Here is a 17,214-nt window from a genome sequence, read left to right on the forward strand (position 1 = left end):
TCAGTGTTAAGTGCAATCCGGGGACGGGTTATTATCCTTTAATAACTTCTGTCTCCTATTTAACGTGGACTTGACTCGCCCTGAATGCTTTGCTGGTTTATCATCCACGCCATATTTGACCCTTAACCTCAAGGAAAATTGTGTAAACATCCTGCACAAAAATAAAATGTGAAAGAAATACAGCTTCAGACAAGAGCATTTAATTTTTCTGGCAGGCAAGGCAGATGGTGTGTGGGGGTTGAGCTAAAAGGCTGGCTTAAGACAAATGGGCCAAGAGACGAACTTAACCAAGGGGTAATATTTCAACACTTGTTTGTCTGAGTAAAAAAGTGACAGTCCAATCCCATTAAGCGACTTTCATCCAGATAAAAAAAAAAAACACGGCATACAGACTGGTACGCATAACCGCATTTCGCCCTTCACCTTCCTCTCGATTTTCTAGCCGAGCTACTTTTCCATCGCTTGCCATTGTTCTCCACTGGCCCGTGATTCACTCAGCCTCCCTTTCTCTCGCACTCCAACACGGCCATGCAGGCTTCAGTGAACCTGCCCGCCAGCCGCCGTCAGCCGGCGCGGCCCAAGAGCAACCAGCTGAATTATTGAGAGCATAAAAATGCTGCCGCTAATGGATCCTGAATAAACACGCTGGCTAAAGTTGCTGCCGTGGCTTCCTGGGCTGCCACGGGGCATGAGGCGAACAATATGGGAGGGTTGAAGATGCGATGGAGGAGGTTACCAAAGGGGGCTGTGGTTTAGCCCCAGACTGAGCTGTAATTATGTAACACCTTAAAAGACTCTTGAGGATTTACGAACTGAACCCCTCCCCCTAAAATAACTGATCGGGCAGAATTTTTGCAACATTCTGAAGACAAAGGTCAAAACAGTAATTCAGTCCAGACAGATCTCAGTTTTACCCTTTTACAGTTCCCGCTTCTCCAAATTAAGTAAAAAAAAAAAAAGTAAGACACCGAAGGGCAAGGAGAAATTTGTGTAATTAGATAAGACGGCGATCCAGGAATGCGATGCGCACTGGGAATTGTGGACACGCCAGAACATGTTCACTCCTCTCAAGCTACTTGTGGATCTAATTGTGACGAGAGAGCAGAGTGCCCTTATTGTCTCCTCTTCTAATGAACACACTCCGAGGGAAATGAGCGCAGAGAGCAAAATTAAAATAAGAATGGGAGGTTGCCATAAAAATAAAAGAACAAGAGAACGAGAAGGGAAAAAAAACGCTTGCCGGGAGCTTCTAAGATTATGACTCAGCCTAAAATGTGCTCGTCTGCTAGCACGAATTGTTTGTGTAGCGAACCGCCGTGGACTTTGTGTGCGCAGATAAGTTGTATTCCCACAATGAAAAGGGATCAAATACATTTCCTTATGTAAATGGAATACAATAAAGCATCCCCGACTGACAGCTCCAAACTAAAGAAAGAAAAGATGGAGGAGAAGTCAAGAATAGACTCATCATAGAAGGGTATTTACTAATGCCGGAGGAAAGATTTTTCATCACAAATACTTACAGCCTTCTTTCTAATAAATGGAGGCTGGGGCCATTTAATTCTGGGAGAAGAGGAAAATGTGTTCCTATTTCACCAAATGTGTCGCTACATCGTTTTTCAGGACAAGTCTGAATGGCTTAGGTCAACTTGCTTTTTTGACTTGATTCACAAATGAAATGTGGCTATAAAATGAATTTTAGAAGCCCATAACCTGATAGCAGAATAATGGGGTAGAAGTAAGAAAATAAATAATAAAACAGGGATTATGTCTAGCCCTGGGATGTCGGCACATAAACACACGTGGCATTAGCCCTTTATGCCTTCAACTTCGGCTCGGTGGCTCCCAAAATAGAGGCCGCTCCTGGCCTTGGCCTTATGCCCGCTCGCCTTACTACAGCCGTCTCCTTTACTTTCCACTGCCTTTTGTAAACAGATCACATGTCAGCATCCAGCCATCAGGCATCCGGGTGCCATCGCGTCGAGTTTCCGCGTGGCGACCAGGACGCTATCGTGCGAGGAACTTTGAAAACGTCATACCGCAAGGAATCTTGACCTCAAAAGACGGCGCAAAGCATGCGAGATCAAAATGTTTTTTCCTGTCATTTTTCCAATGCGCTGAGGGATCGCGCCATGAAATAATAATGCGGGGTAAAATACACCGGAATGCGCTTACCTTCTTTTTGTCTCTCATGGAGCTCTTGCCTCGCACCATGATTTTGCATCCCGTTTCTGCTTCCAACTGTTTGGCCGTGAGTCCCCGCGGGCCAAGGATTCTACCCACAAAGTTATACTGCAAAAGAGAGAGGAAAGGGTGTTAAAATGTCAATTATCAAAACAATAACACTTTCAAGTATGACTCAGCTTGCAAAAGTCACATGACCAAATCAAAAAATCAGGTGGGCCGTGAATATTTGTGACCTGAGATCTTAACAACGCTGATGTCATTTAACGTCCATAGCCAAAAGGCAAAATGGCCGCCCCCATGATTGGATTAACACACGTTTGCTGGAAAATTGTTCGAGGTGTAAAAGAGGCTTTTGATTACGTCGGGATTGTAACGAGTTCGGAGGTTAGATGAGGTTGTGTGCAAAATAAAATGTCTTCTCAAGCGCTCCTTTTGTTTTACAAATTGCTGTGTGACTTTGTACTAAAAGGAAAAGGGATAAACGGAGGTAATCCTCTCCACTTGGAACTGCCTTCCAATGGGATAAAGAGGAAATGTGTTGAAATAATCCAACGGGGTTCTGGTCCAAAATTAAAACAGAAAGAAAGGAAGCGTGCGTGGCCATGCGTGAAGATAAGATTAAAACGACGAGATGCAGCGCGCGCACGTTCAAATGTTGCTTTTAGTGCACAATGGCGGAGCGAGGAGACCGACTTTGTCATGACAGGGACGCCGCCGTTTGTCTCTTGAACTACGGCGATGAGCCTTGACACGGACGCATTGAATTCATAAAAGGCAAGTCACGCGCTTACTCACTCCGCTGCACCGCAAAGTACGAGAGGACCGTCAACGGAGTCACGTTTAATTACACGGGGATTACACATTTAAAGAGACATGTAAACAAACACGGACGGGGGACAGTCAGGAACTCCCGGCTTCCATTTTGAACATGTCTGGCTGGAAAGTCATGCCCCGCGGTTGCACGGAACATAGAACACGCTACTTTACTTTAATTGTCTGGGTGACGAGCGCAATGGGCTACTTATGAGCATAACCGCCTGCTGAAGGATGCGTGCGGAAATGCGGCCGACACTACGCAGCACCCCCCCTTAGAAGACATGCTGGCACAAAACAAGACTGTTTCAAACTACCTCAATGAATTAATATTTTATGTTAAAATGGGCAGAATTGACATTTTAGTGGTTAGACAATTGCTTGTTGGCATTTTGTTTCTTGCGTCAAGACTGCCCCACTTGGTTTAAAAAAACAAAATGGCACCCGGCTAACCCTAACCCTGTTCTGGACGTGTGTGTTCTGAAAGGCAGTTCTGGTGGCTCCGGAGATATAAAAATAAAAACACGGACTTGGTTGATTAACACAAAATAAAACCCAACTTCAATCTAAATGTTTTAGAGGTTTGGGTAAAAAGAGAAACTACGCGTTGCTAAAGAAGCTAACTGCTAAAAACACCCGATTCTAAAACATGTCGACATTGGTTTATTGAGATTGTTGGAACTTTTATTGTCAACAATTAAGGAGCCTTTTGAAAAGTTTGAAGTGGCTGTGTTCTGAAGGACGGTTCTGGTGGCGATTTGATATCCTTGTTAAAACATCTTTATTGGTTGTTTACCGACTTACCTTTCAAGCGGTAGAACGGAAATAATCTATTAAAGACTAAAATTCCCTTGTAGGATGTCAACAGTGACGTTAAATTTGAAAAACGTACAAAGCATGAATAAATTAACTACTTATTTAAATCACAGACCACAACACGGACATACGACATGTTTAGAGGCCCATAAACTGCAAACGGTTGGATGGATTCAAAGCCCAAAGTAACACTGAAAGAGCAATTCAATATTTCATGACGCCGGCTTCTCTTTTCCCTTCCCAGCGACACTCGCCGCTCTCCGAGGACACGGATATGTTGATGACAATTGTACTTGACAGAGAGCCCGTCGTTCTCATTAACATATTCATGACGGAGAAGAGCCGAGACAAATAAAGAGTGAAAAGGTTAAGGAGTGGATGACACACAAGTGCAAAGGTAAAAGACACTAATATCTTTGTTTGGTCGCAAGCAGCGGAGGGAGAGAAAGAAAGAACAAAAAAGACATTCCAATTCATCTGCATTCTTTTGGTTTGACCAGTCGGGTGTGGGCCGGTGTTTTTATGGAAACACATACTTGAAACATGAAACCGACCAGACAGAGGGGGAAAAAAACATCCCTCAAATGATAGATTCAACTTGAGGCATCTGTCACCATATTTTAGAACGCAGAATAAAACTTGATGCTTCATCTATCTATGATAAATCTCAACCCAAAAACTTGCTATTTTGCTATTACATAAAAAAAAAAAAAATTGAGTCATCAGAGAGGCATTGAGCCTGCCAGGAATTCCACTCCCCTGCCGCCAGTAGAAATATGATGGTTCCAGCGTCCCCTTTATTCCAGATTCCAACTCCTCTTGTTGCCTTACAATCTTATTTAAAACGACAAAAACAATTTTGCTCTTAAAAGAAAGTCTTTAATACTCTACACGTGGCAGACAATACTTGAATTCACCAAGTCTCCTCACTTGTGCCTTTTCATGACTTCAAAGTTTCTACCATTTTCCAAAACATACAAACAGAAAAAGCTCCTTGCTGTGCGCCTACAAACCGTGTGTGTATGTGAGACAAACACACACACAAAGCCCCCTTCAGGACAAGGGCTTACAATGACATTAAAGGGAGGGTTTTTTTTGGAGCCCCAGTTATCGCTACACCACAGGCGGGTTATGTTGTGTGCATATCTATGCTCGTGCCCGTGTGTGTTTGTATGTGAAACCGCAATGTGGCCTGAACTCTTGCAGACACCCAGAGCTGATTGTCACGCGTGTGATGAAACAATAGCAGTTGCACCCACTATGTCCAGAGAAGCAGGACAATTGTTGCATTTGTTTGTGGCAGTGTGCAGACAGGAAATGAGATCAGGACAAGTGAGTGCTCTCGGGGTGTGTGTGTGTGGGGGGGGGGGGGGCATAACGGGCTGTGTGGGGAATACCAATGATATATTAGATAGTCTCGTGGGTTTATGGAAATGAGGAGCGCTTCATCAATATATCAGAGCAGGTAGAATTATTGACACTTAATGCAGACAATGATTCGTTGATTTCGATTATCTGAATTTGGGGCTGTATGCGATACGTGATCATATTTCTGCCATTTCTAATTGACGACCGATGATCGAAAGAATTGAAAGAACGAACATATGGCTTCGGTTATATTTTGCTTCCAGTTCTATTCATAGCTCGCAGCAACTGAAGAACAATGCCTGAAGTCGTCGGGGTCACTCGCAACACAGAAGCTCACACGCCACCTGCTGGCTGGCTGCTTGCCCGCCTCCGGTCGCACATTCATCTTTTCGAAGCCACAATGCACAGCCACTGGCACGTTTCCGACAGGACGGAGTACAAAATGGAGATGAAGGGTGGACAAAACTGCGGCAGTGTGAGCTACATGAAAGGTCTGAGGGCTCGAGTGATGGAGGAAGGTAAATTTTGTTTTGATTCCAACGGTGACATTTTTTGCCTGAAAGCCCCGTAGACTTCAAAGCTCTCTTTTTAGCACATCCAGCATTTAACACCTAATCCGTGGCCTCCTTTGATAATTCTGTTAGGATTTATTGTGGGGTTGCAGGCATAGGGGAAAAAGGTAAGGGGGGAAAAAATGGGAAACCGTTCAAGATTGACATCAGCTCAGGTTTTGGAGCGAAGAAGCGAGAAGAGTTCACCACTTGCCAAACTTTGACATTAAAGTAAGAGTGGGGAAAAAAACATTAAGTAAGAGCCTTTCCTGTGAGCCTAATCTAAATGAGCTCACTTTTTCTTTTAAAGGTGCATATTCACTTTGTTTCACAATTACGTTTCAATTCTAACTGCTGTTTCATACTATTTCTGAGTGTTAAAACAAATCAAGATGTCCTTGGTGGAGTTTGACACCTGTGGACAGTCAACTCCCCTACCATAGAATTCTGCAGGCGCAGAGGTGAGATGTTAGGCAGCACATTTGGAAGCCCGGTAATGACTTAAGGTGGGTCAGAAGGATATGAGCTGTCAGCACGATAAACGATGACACCCTCCCCCCTCCCCATGGGAACGAGCTTAATGACTTTCCCTTTGCTGTGATGTGGCCGATTAATTTCGCAGCGGCGACGCAAAAAGGCGCAGGACACCCGGTCTTCTTAATCCACCCGGGCCTCTGATGTTTTTTCCCCCCCTCCGCTCACTTTGAGCATTGCAGTGGTTGTGAAGTTTTGGAAGACACAAGATGACTTTTCATAATCTTCCAGATGCACCTCCAGTTATTTTTGCTGGGTGGATATTTTAGTCCCCTTTGACTCATTCACTGCCATTGATGGATATAGACCTCAAAAAGACAAATTTTAACTGGGAGTGAGTTGAGTGTACTTGGCTTTTTGCTGCTCTAGACTGGTACATTGCTATTAAGGTAATCAGTGGACATATAACCGAGGACCAAAATCAATTGAGTCTGTCCCTAAACGTTTTGAACCCAAGGCGACTTTCCGTCCATCCAACTGGACGTCCACTGAACGGCTAATACGTCCAACAAAGGGAATAAACGGGCGCCACATTTAAAGACGCCCATCCTATCAGATGCCTGAAGGTCAGCTTAAATGACGTTGCCATCTGTCATTTGGCTTGCCCATGTGTACGCCAGCGTGCGCTCGGAAGAGAAGCGCCACCAGATAGCATTTAATTGAAGGTGGACGCAATCAGATAGCCTGTGACTGAGCTGTCAGTCAAGATACGGTCGCCACGGTGACGCTCAAAGCAGCTCTGTGCACCGCTGGCTAACTAACTGCTTGCCTTTTAAGTACGGCGGATGAAAGAGACGCATGAGTGGACACAAAGGGGCAGACTAGGACTACTGAATTATGTAAAATTAAACGGCAAACAGGTCAGATGTCGTACAGTAAATAAACTAAGAACCTCCAAATTTAGTTTTTTCCTACTCATACTTTTAAGTTGTCTAACAGAAAAGTAAGGGAGAGGAATGCGGAAAGTGTACCTCAGGGACGGTTTATAGGTACCCTATAAATGTGTGCCGTGTAATGAGCGTATTTATTTGGGCATTGTAAATGAATTTTTGAGTGTACTTTCAATGCGACAATGGAAGCGAGGACACGTGCAAGCGATGGAAAAACAACGATAAAGCTTTCGTGTCAGGTGAGTGAGAGAAAATGGCGTCACCATTCTCCACTTTATTCCCCCAACGGGCCTTTAAGGATGAGGGGAAATCTGGTGAAGCATTTGGAAATTTGAGAGGTGGAAAATGTTCCCTGGTTCAGGCCCCAATCATCATTACTGTTTCCTTAAGTGCTGGCCAGATGGCGATAAGCATTTTTTTGCAGTTCCTCTACCATCTCTGGCCTCTCAATTTTCATCCTGACTCACACAAAAAAGTGATTGCTAAGATTCTGGACATGTGGAATCTCAAGGTATATATCCTCTAAGAATAGAGCCCCATAATTCCATCAAGACCCACCGCTGATTTCCCTCGGTCCCAATCACCGTACCTAATTATAACGTCGCTATCTGGCGCTTCTTGGGGATGTAACGAATGCACGTGTGCAAACTAAAATAACAGTGACAAAGCATCCCGGCGATAGCTTTGCCATTCCTGCTGCGTGGTCTGTCCTTTTGAATGAATGTGCATGCCTTCTAAGGTCAGGTCATTACTGAATCATCTCAACCACCAGGGGAGGGGGGCTAATTAATTTAGTAGCTATCCTGGCAGCTTGTAAACACAACACTTGCTTACCGACGCTGTTCGGTCAAACGAGGACCCGAAACATTTAATAGACGCCTATACAGAATATGTCGGTACTTACGTCTGGGTACTCTTTGACAGGCACAAACAGTTTTTCCTGCAGGTAGACCATGGGTCCCATAGGCTCAGGTAGCTCCAGGGGGTGTCTGTCCACAAGGCCATTGACTGTATCGCTGTACATGTGTTTGCGCACTCTGTTGATCTCTAGAAGAGAAAAAAAACAAAGAATGGTCAGTCAAATGGATCACTCGTATTGATTCTTTTGAGCTTTTCAGTGTTAAGATAAAACTTGATGAAGGAAATCAAAGGAAAATAGTTTGACAGAAGAATAACCAAAGTTGGCCCCGTTTTGACTAGTAATTATTCAGAACAGCTGCTGTAAATAATAGAGACAAGCATGCTGCCTAATGACAAACTAAAAGGCAGTGCAGTCAAATAGTAATCTGCAGGGGCGGGGTTGGGGGGGTCAGTTTATGTGGGCAGGTCATAGTGGGGGGGGATCAATGTCTGCAGCCATTACTAAGTGACACATATTTTGGTCACAAGCGCTTGCTTGCCATCATTTAAGCTAGGGGTCTTCAGCTAGTTTTGTCCAAGGGACCGTCATTATAACCAAGAAGCAACTCGGGGCGGACGATTATTTTGTATCTGTGTCTATTTTAGGAATCCTAGTTACATTATTTCTAAAAATGTAACAATTATTTGCCATTTCATGGACCACCTGCAATACCGCTAGAGGCCCGCGAACTACCAATTGATAACCACGGATTTAAGCCATTGGGAGCTGAACCATGCGGGATGTATGGAGGGATTGCGCACGGACTTGAATTATCACACGGAATGACATCAGGGCAATTGAGAGAGCTCTAAATTAAAACACTTGCAGGGGAACTTGACACTTGGCTATATTAACATTTTGAAAAGCACCTCCAAATCTTAACCTTGGATTAGAGCTCATTTGGAAGGTGGGTCAGATCTATATACAGTCATTCCATACGCAAGGGGACACAATTAAAATATTTACGGATACAGTCACATAGCTGTATAATTCCCCAACAACTAGCGGAATTACGGTAACTTTGCGAGGGGAATTCCCAATTCAGACCATGTGATCGATGGACTTGTCAACAGACTGACGTGAACATCTGGCCTGCAGTTTTAGCGGACCACACCTTAGGGACGTATCAGTTTTGTGCCTCCGACCCTCCCATATGAGGTCATCGCAGATTTCTATCGTCATCCAAAAAAGTCACATAATTGTGAAACTACCAACCTAAATTCTGCGCCGATTAATCAACTAATTGTATTTACCGTGTGGCACCTGATGATTTTACCAACATTGTCGTCACAAACCAAGAACCTTCTGGCAGACGTTCGTCATAAGGACAAAAATTCTAAGATGTGCAATTGAGTGCCGGTCCAAGGTTTGCAACATTATGTACGTCCTTGTTGAAGGGATTTACGACAAGCCTTCCCATAAAAGCGCTGACTGCAGAGTGGCCAAATGACAAAGCCATTTTCACTGGCTCTGATGATTGATCGCCGCTGTGCACACGGTGGGACAGATGTTCGTTCGGCACCGCGTGTTTGCAAAAGGCAGCGCGTCGTTTCTTTTCTGAAATGAAACCATTTCAAAATGTTTGCAAAAAAGCGGATCATAAAAATAAAGTGATCTGTCAAATTGACCATCGGCGGCAACATTTTACAATAGGAAAGAATAATGTGAAAACAACCACTCGCACCTTCATTCCTTGCCCTCCCTCCGCCCGCTGTTTCTATTTCCTCCCTCCGAAATGCCACATTAACATAAGGGGCCGCGCTAGGCTATCAGCGGAGACGTGTAGCATTTGACAACCTCTAATTTCAATGCGGGGAGTCCTTTCTGAAGCGCCGCACTCACCGCAAAATTACCCCACACCTCGCCGGAATGACAAAATCATTTGTCTAGCTGTCCGGCGTGGCAAAAAAGCCTGATTGTAGGAGAGGGATAAGGGAGGGGAGGGGCCCAAAAGAGAGATAAAAGGAATATTAATAGACAAGGGCAGGCCATCTAATATTCTTCAAACGGCAGCAGATGGCATTGCTCGGTGATACCTCGATTCTCCGACGCCTTAAAGCAGGGGTGTCAAACAAATTTTTGTCACGGGCCGCATAATAGTCAGTTTCCTTCGGAAGGCCAAAACAGTTCAAATATTTTTAAAATGAATGGAAATAAAAATTGCTAGTGAACTCAATTTTAATTCAGTACTGACACATGAAGTCGATGGACAATTTGTCTTTGCGGGCCACATACAATGTGGCGGGCCGTATCTGGCCCCCGGGCCTTGAGTTTGAAGTAGTTTAAAGGGCACACGCTCTGTATTATACATAAATACTGGTTTAATGATTAACTGGTTTGGATGTATTTATTCCTAATATAATTGATCCCAATGAGAAATAATTAGGAAGCGAAATAGATAGTGTCCCGACTTTTTTACATTTGATTCGTGCTGCTGTGTTGTCTGCAGGCTGACTTTGCAAACATGTTCAAAGATATTGCCTTGCTGTCACGAGTTGTCTGTTTAGCCAAAAGGATGCAGGCAAAATGCATACAAAGTCATTCTAATTGTCCACATTTCCCTCAGACAAAAGAAGGGGGAGAGGGGGAATGAAAATCGCCCTTGAGAGTGGTTATAGGGTAACGAGGAAGAAGAAAAGAACTGCTGAGCCAGCGGACTGCAGCTGTATTCACAATTCATTCCTGCCGACACCCTGGACGTCTGCTAAAAGTGCTCATTTTATTCTTATCTCTTTGTTTCTTGCAATCACTGCCCTATCGCCTCCAATCTGCAGCGACAAAAAGGACACGCCAGTCGGTGGAGTCGATCGTTAACTGCCAAAGAAACTGGTTCTTGAAATATTCTCAAAAGCGCATCTGTCGAGGGATTTTTGGCAGTCGACTATTCTGAGTTTGAATTTTGTGTTCATTCAGCCAGAAATGTGATTATAAACAAGGCCACATAGAAGAAAAAGCTAAGAAAAATGGGTTGGGAATCTTTTTTTTTTTTTTTTTTTAAATGCACTAATGAAAGTAAACAGCGTCGGGATGAAGTTGGCGGGTAAGGGGGAAGAGATCAAAGATGGAGCAAGTGTTGGAAGGGGGGCAGCAGTCTGACAAAGGTAAACAAATTAAATTAAATCAGTTCCACTCGAATGAACGTGACTCTTAATTTAGAGCACAGCATTCATTAGGACAAAAATAAAACCCAACAGCTGCAAAGAGATCTAATCGTTGCATTGTTCATTTTACAATGGTGGAAAGATTTTTAGACACATCTGTTTATAAAAAAAAAAAAAAAAAATAGTCAATCACAGACACAAGTGAGGAACAAGCCTTTTCACTTAGACGTTGCAAAGTCTGGCTATGAAGGGGATCGGGATGTTTAATGCATTGCGGCACGGATGACTTTATCCCAGACAACACTCCACTTGAACAGTTGACGAGCCGGGCGTGTGAAAGACGGCAATTTTTTATCTATTTTTTATTTAATGCAAAGAGCAAAAAGGGGTGCATCGGTGGAGGTGACTGAGCCATGAAAACGGATGCATTTCTGGGGCTTATCATCTCTTCACAGCTGCCTCCTTCTCTCTCCATCCAGCCTCTCCTTAGAAGGATTCCTCGCGTCCGCCCGCCCTCATGCCTGTGTCTTATTTTTACTTGCTAATCTTTGATTTAACAGTAGACCAGACGCAACCCTTTGATGTTAGCACACAAACTATTCCAAGGCCCTTAATGAGTGTGATGTACTATCAGCGTAGTTAAGGCCGGCGTACAAGAAAAAAATCCCACATTAGCTTGTAAAGTTCACGTCCCTGGAGCTCGCGTTCGGAAAAAAAGTTTGCCTTGGCCAACTTTGACGCCAACGTGTTTTGAAAAGTCTCTATTTCTCGGAAAAGCAGCACCGGTGCCCACTTAGTTAAAATGAACGTCTTTAGTTGTCAATGGCAGTGAATAAAATGGACGTCTTTAGTCGTCAATGGGAGTGAATGTTAATTAAGTACGAAAACAATTATTTGGTAATGTGACCAGTACAGATTCTGTCAGCCACTGACAGATTATGACAGCGACATATCTTTGCTAAACTGACTTATCGACAGACTTCATGAATCCAGACAAGATGTGGATTGAAGCGCTATCCCCATGGAAAGGTCTAAACGGCTGGAGAGAGAAATGACAGTGCAGTTTGCTGGCATATACGGGCCAAGATTTATGTGTCAGGGATTCGCCAAAAGCTCCAACGTCAGGTCTTTAAGTACATAGGCCACTAAATAAAAGAGCGGGCGTAACAAGATTTCCCAATGCGTTCCTCTGGGAGCTAGGTGAGGAAAGTAATAACGTGGGTGGGTACACAGCAAACAAGACAAAGAGCAAGTGCTCTCATCTGGCCTGTCTTGGTAATAAATGGACGCTTTGGAAGAAGAATGCCAATAACAATCAGAGCTAGCTTAATGTTTGTCTAGGTCTATAATGCAGATTTGCATTGAGTGTATACAAAGCGGGTGTGCGCATGCATATTGCAGCCAACTAGCCCCTGAGAGCAGCACGTTACGCTCTGTGATCATCAATAATGAGGTTGAAGCAGGCCGAAAACACAGAAACACTTTGGTTCAGCTACAGTTCAAGCCATGCACAGGAATGTGCACCCCGGTACCAAATTAACTAAATGTAATATATATAAAAGCAAACACCTAGCTTGACATTACAACACCCACATATCCTCGCTAATGAGCCGCTGCGTTTGAAGGCAGGGATCCCTCGAGACCAAAGCTAACGAAAAAAAAATTGCCGAAGAAAAAATATCTCTTAAGCAAATATCGCGGGCAGGAAAGACAGAGTCACACCTCATTGCTTACTTGTTCACTAACCTGGCCGGGTCTCATTGCGAGTCTGGTGACACGGAAACTGAAGGAAATCAGATTAAGGAGAACCGGCTGATTTCTATTAGAGGTTCTTTCTCAATGAGATCCTGCAAGATTGAAGGCCTTTTGGCTAGAACTTCTCTGCTCGACATAATACCTCCATTCCGTGTGTTTAAACTGAACAGAGACGTGAAAAATACTTTTATGGGTTGCGTAAAAACGTTTATGGGAGAGGTTAAAAAAAACGGTGCATTGCTGGAAAATTAGCCTTGAGGTCAATGGCGTTTTATGTCCACCCAGAGAGCAGGAGAATCACGCCGCCATGAATGTGTGCAAACCTGTGATTACTGACCTGCTGCTTGACCTGCTCTAATGGTAGTTTTTTTTTTTTAAAGGAAAAACACTTAAACGTACAAGTTGAAATGAATTACAACTGCTTGACTTGATTCCTTTGTGATGAAAGACAGCTTGTACAAAGGATTTATTATGTACAAAGGGAATTTTGCATCAAAGCAAAATGTATCCTAAGGTAACACTTGTGTGGTCCTTGGGTTATAATTTGATTAATTAACAGTTTGCTTTCACACACTTTGCAAAAAGTAATCATGTCGTCAAAAAAAAAAAATCAAGGATTTTCAAAATATCCCACAGATCAGTTTTGTTTACCTCAGTTTTGGGGCTGCAACTAGAGCTGTCAAAAGTAATTGATGAATCGACAACTAATCCATTATCTAAATCGACAATTTTTGTAACAATTCCTTGGAGTCATTGTTTAACTTGGAATGGTCCAAATGTTCTGACTTCAGGCTCTTAACAATAATTGTTCTCTGATTTCTGTAGTCCTTCATGAAAGCAGAGTGTCCTTTGTGTATAATCAAAACAAGGCATTTGCAAACATCTGCTTTTACTTGGGAAAAACATGTTACAAGGAACTGAATCGGTTTCAAAATGTGAGGACTATAGTCCCACTCCTGTGATATTGCTTAATTGTTTGTTTTTTTGTCACTAAATACATACTAAAAATATTTTGCAATGCACACATGCAAAGCAAAATTGTATCCGATTAATCTATGAAATAATCGATTCTAAAAATATTCCAATGTGACAGCCCTTGCTGCAACTATGTAATCATTTAAGAATCCAATACTGATTGGCCCATCGATTAATCAATTCTGTTTGGATTTGCTTGGATTTCCTAGAAGAACACAAATCAGAAAAGCTACGAAACGGATTGAGTTGTAAACATCAAGACATGAGGCATGGACAATTTGCTCGCCTATGACGAGCCCACAGAGAGCTGCGTGGTGTGACGGCCTGGCTCAAAAGAGCAATCTGCAAAGTCATTTTTAATTTATATAATCATTTCCGTGGGTGTCGGCGAAAGAAGGTAAAAAAAGGCAGCCGGAGAACGACTTTTTGCGGCGACGGTGACTATGCGCTCCACCATCGGCCTCGTGCTGATTAAACAGAGCACACGGTCAGACACGAAGGCGCGCTGGAGGAAAGGCAAAGATGATGAAAGACAAATACAACATGGTGAAATGCGGCGAGGAGGACGCCCAACAAAAGCACATTTAAAAGCGGCGGAAACTCAAAAGCATGTGTTGAGCTTTCATTGGAAACAAGTGCGTGTTTTGTTGATTTAATATTCCCAAGGCCCCCTGAAAACAAAAAACAGTTCTCAGCAGCAAAACAAGTGCCTTGTCATTAAGACCCCCACACTAAAATTAGCACATTTGATGATGCGTAACCTCTCGATGGGGGTTGAGTTCTGGCGGCTCAATGAGCCATGAGCGCCAGTTTTGTGAACTCGCCAGGGTTCTGCTATAGGCTGAGGTAAAACTGTCAGGGAAAGCCAAACTGTGACATCTTAATAGCTGCCAAAAAAAGGCAACGGGCGTTACTATGCAACTGTCATTAGACCATTAAATAAAAGTGTGACTTTAATTCCCACCGCTTCCTTATAACCTCTTCATACCTTTGTAATTACACTGCACATTTGGAAAAAGTCAGTTTGAGCTCAGCAAACATCTCCTTGCTGCACCTTTATCAGTCGGCAAAACACGCAGCTCGGCTCAAACGGTAATGCGCGAGATATGCAAACTCAGACTCAGACAGAAAAGGGGGGGAAAAACAGCAAATTTTTATGCTGTGCGAGTGAGTATGTCGCGCAGGTTTTGTAACCACGGTACTTGTCATTTAACCTCAGACGTGGGTGTAAAAATCATACTACTGTAATAGTAACATTGACTAACTTCCCTTGCCAGTTGAATGGAGAAGACAGAAGTCAAGACGCTCTAGTCCTTTATTTGAACCTACTACTAACTAGTCAAAGCTTTTGATGTCTACACAACAAGAAACAAGCCTGCATGCAACCTCGGGCGTTGCCTTGCTTTTCCACTCGCAAAACGACCACCCCAAACACACAACAATGGCCGTGTTAAATAAAGCACAGGATGCCTTCTGTAAGCCACTACATGGGATGTGACAGTTTGTGATAAGGAGGAGGAAGAATAACAGGATGAAGACTCAGGATGCGCCACGACGGGATTGGAAGAGCAAATAGTGGTCAGAAGACTCAAGTAAACCGCTATGTTTTCTGACCTGTAGCACAAACATGTGACTTCAGTTATAATGACGCCTACACGCGGTCGGGCTTCTTTGGTCCAACAACAATGGCCGGAAAGGTCCGTCGGTTAAAGGGGAGCAAACGTGAGAAGGAAGGAAAAGCTCAGACTGGGGATACAGGTGGCCAAGATAACAAATTTGCTTCCTGTCCATAACCATGTCCTAATATGGTAGGTGGTATCGGTATCAGAGTATCAGAGGTTTTTGTTTGGATTTTATAGACACTATATTCCATCGCAACAAATATGCGGCGTCAATCAGTCAGTGGTTGATAACGTTTAATTGTAACGCTTCGACAAATAACATCAGTAGCGTGCCAAAAAGCGCGGCGCCGAGAATGTGAGCAAACATGACGGAATGAGAAACGAGCACATTCCCTTCATCCCTTCTCATTACGAGAGAATGAGGTCACTCGTTTACTACTTCGACGCTTTGATGCCAGGAAAGGGAGACAAAAGCCAGTCGGGACTGTCTGCACCTTTTACGTACAATTTGTTGTCAGTCTCGGGTTTTGCGACAGATACAAAATAGCACGAGAGCTCCTGTATAGCGGGGTAGCGTGTCAACCGCCACCCATAGACAAGATGCCTCATTGCTTATGGCTTTGTGGCTTTAGACAGAAGACAAACAAGTGATATCACAAGATAGGTGTGAGCTAGCGCAGTGTTTTGCTCCCCCCCATTCGTCACCACAAGGCCTGTTGAAGCCTGCAGCTCCTGTCTGTCAGTTCCAAAATAACAGCTACTGCTATCTGTGTGGAAAACTTTCAGCGCGTTTCTTTATTACTGAACCAAACAATGTAGACATTACCAAACAACAAAGTGTGAGGCGCTACATCTGTTTTCAAATCAACCGAAGTATTAGCTGGACTGAGTTTGGGTTGGAAACATAAAACAAATTAAATCCTTTGACTAAAATACCAACAAAATGATCCCATGCACAACAACAGATTAATTTTATCAAAGAGAATATTGTGATGACAACACTGTAGCTTACAAAGCTAACTGAGCTAAGCTAATGTTAGCATGTGTGTTGACAGTGACAACATTTTCCCAGGCAATTAGTAGTGAGGGACACGAGACTGGGACAGCACAAGCTAGCCACACAGGACTACAAAAGTATCGTTTATAAGGTGGGAGGGGAAAAAAAACATATAACATCTCTTTCACGCTCAAGGTTTCACCAAGCTTTACGAATCCGAGCAAGGAGACGCCACACAAGATTGCAGACGGCGTGTTGTTCTCGAGCAACATTTAAGCCTGCGAGTGACTGTGTCAAGAGCCGCGCACATCGCTAGCGTCCCCGAGCACAGGCGGGCGAGCGCCTGGGCTGATGCGAAGCGACAAGCCACGTTGCGGGCCTTTAACGTCACCACTGGTCCTCACATGGAGGAGGCGAAGACGCCTCAGGGGCGGAAAAGCTTGCACACATGTGGAGAAAGAGGGTCGGCAAAGAGAAAACATATGGAAGGAAGAGGGCAAAAAAAGAAAGGATGATGAAGAGACATGAGGGGAAAAAAAGAGGGCAATGCGAGTGACTCGGGTCAGCGATCAAATGTTAGGACAAAAACAAAGCCAGGAAAATGAGTCACTCTCGGGACGGGGCAATTGTCTGCTCTGGAAAACGTGATGACCAAGACGGATAGAACGTGCCATGTGTGGAGCGGCACGCTGCCCACCAGTCTT

The 17,214-nt window shown here is 43.8% G+C and overlaps 1 protein-coding gene across 4 annotated transcripts in view; it reads right to left on the bottom strand.

Moving 5' to 3' along the window:
- qkia (QKI, KH domain containing, RNA binding a) overlaps window positions 1-17,214 on the bottom strand; it is a 47,922-nt gene that overhangs the window by 23,690 nt on the left and 7,018 nt on the right. For all 4 annotated transcript variants that reach the window (XM_085932127.1, XM_085932129.1, XM_085932126.1 and 1 more), the window contains exons 2-3: window positions 8,064-8,206; window positions 2,176-2,292 (exon numbers count right to left, since the gene is read on the bottom strand). In XM_085932127.1, coding sequence (XP_085788253.1) covers window positions 2,176-2,292; window positions 8,064-8,206 — 260 coding nt within the window. The remainder of the gene's footprint in view (window positions 1-2,175; window positions 2,293-8,063; window positions 8,207-17,214) is intronic.

The sequence above is a fragment of the Syngnathus leptorhynchus genome, chromosome 15 (genome assembly GCF_054491065.1).
Source record: "Syngnathus leptorhynchus isolate UIUO chromosome 15, UIUO_Slep, whole genome shotgun sequence".
Taxonomy (NCBI): domain Eukaryota; kingdom Metazoa; phylum Chordata; class Actinopteri; order Syngnathiformes; family Syngnathidae; genus Syngnathus; species Syngnathus leptorhynchus.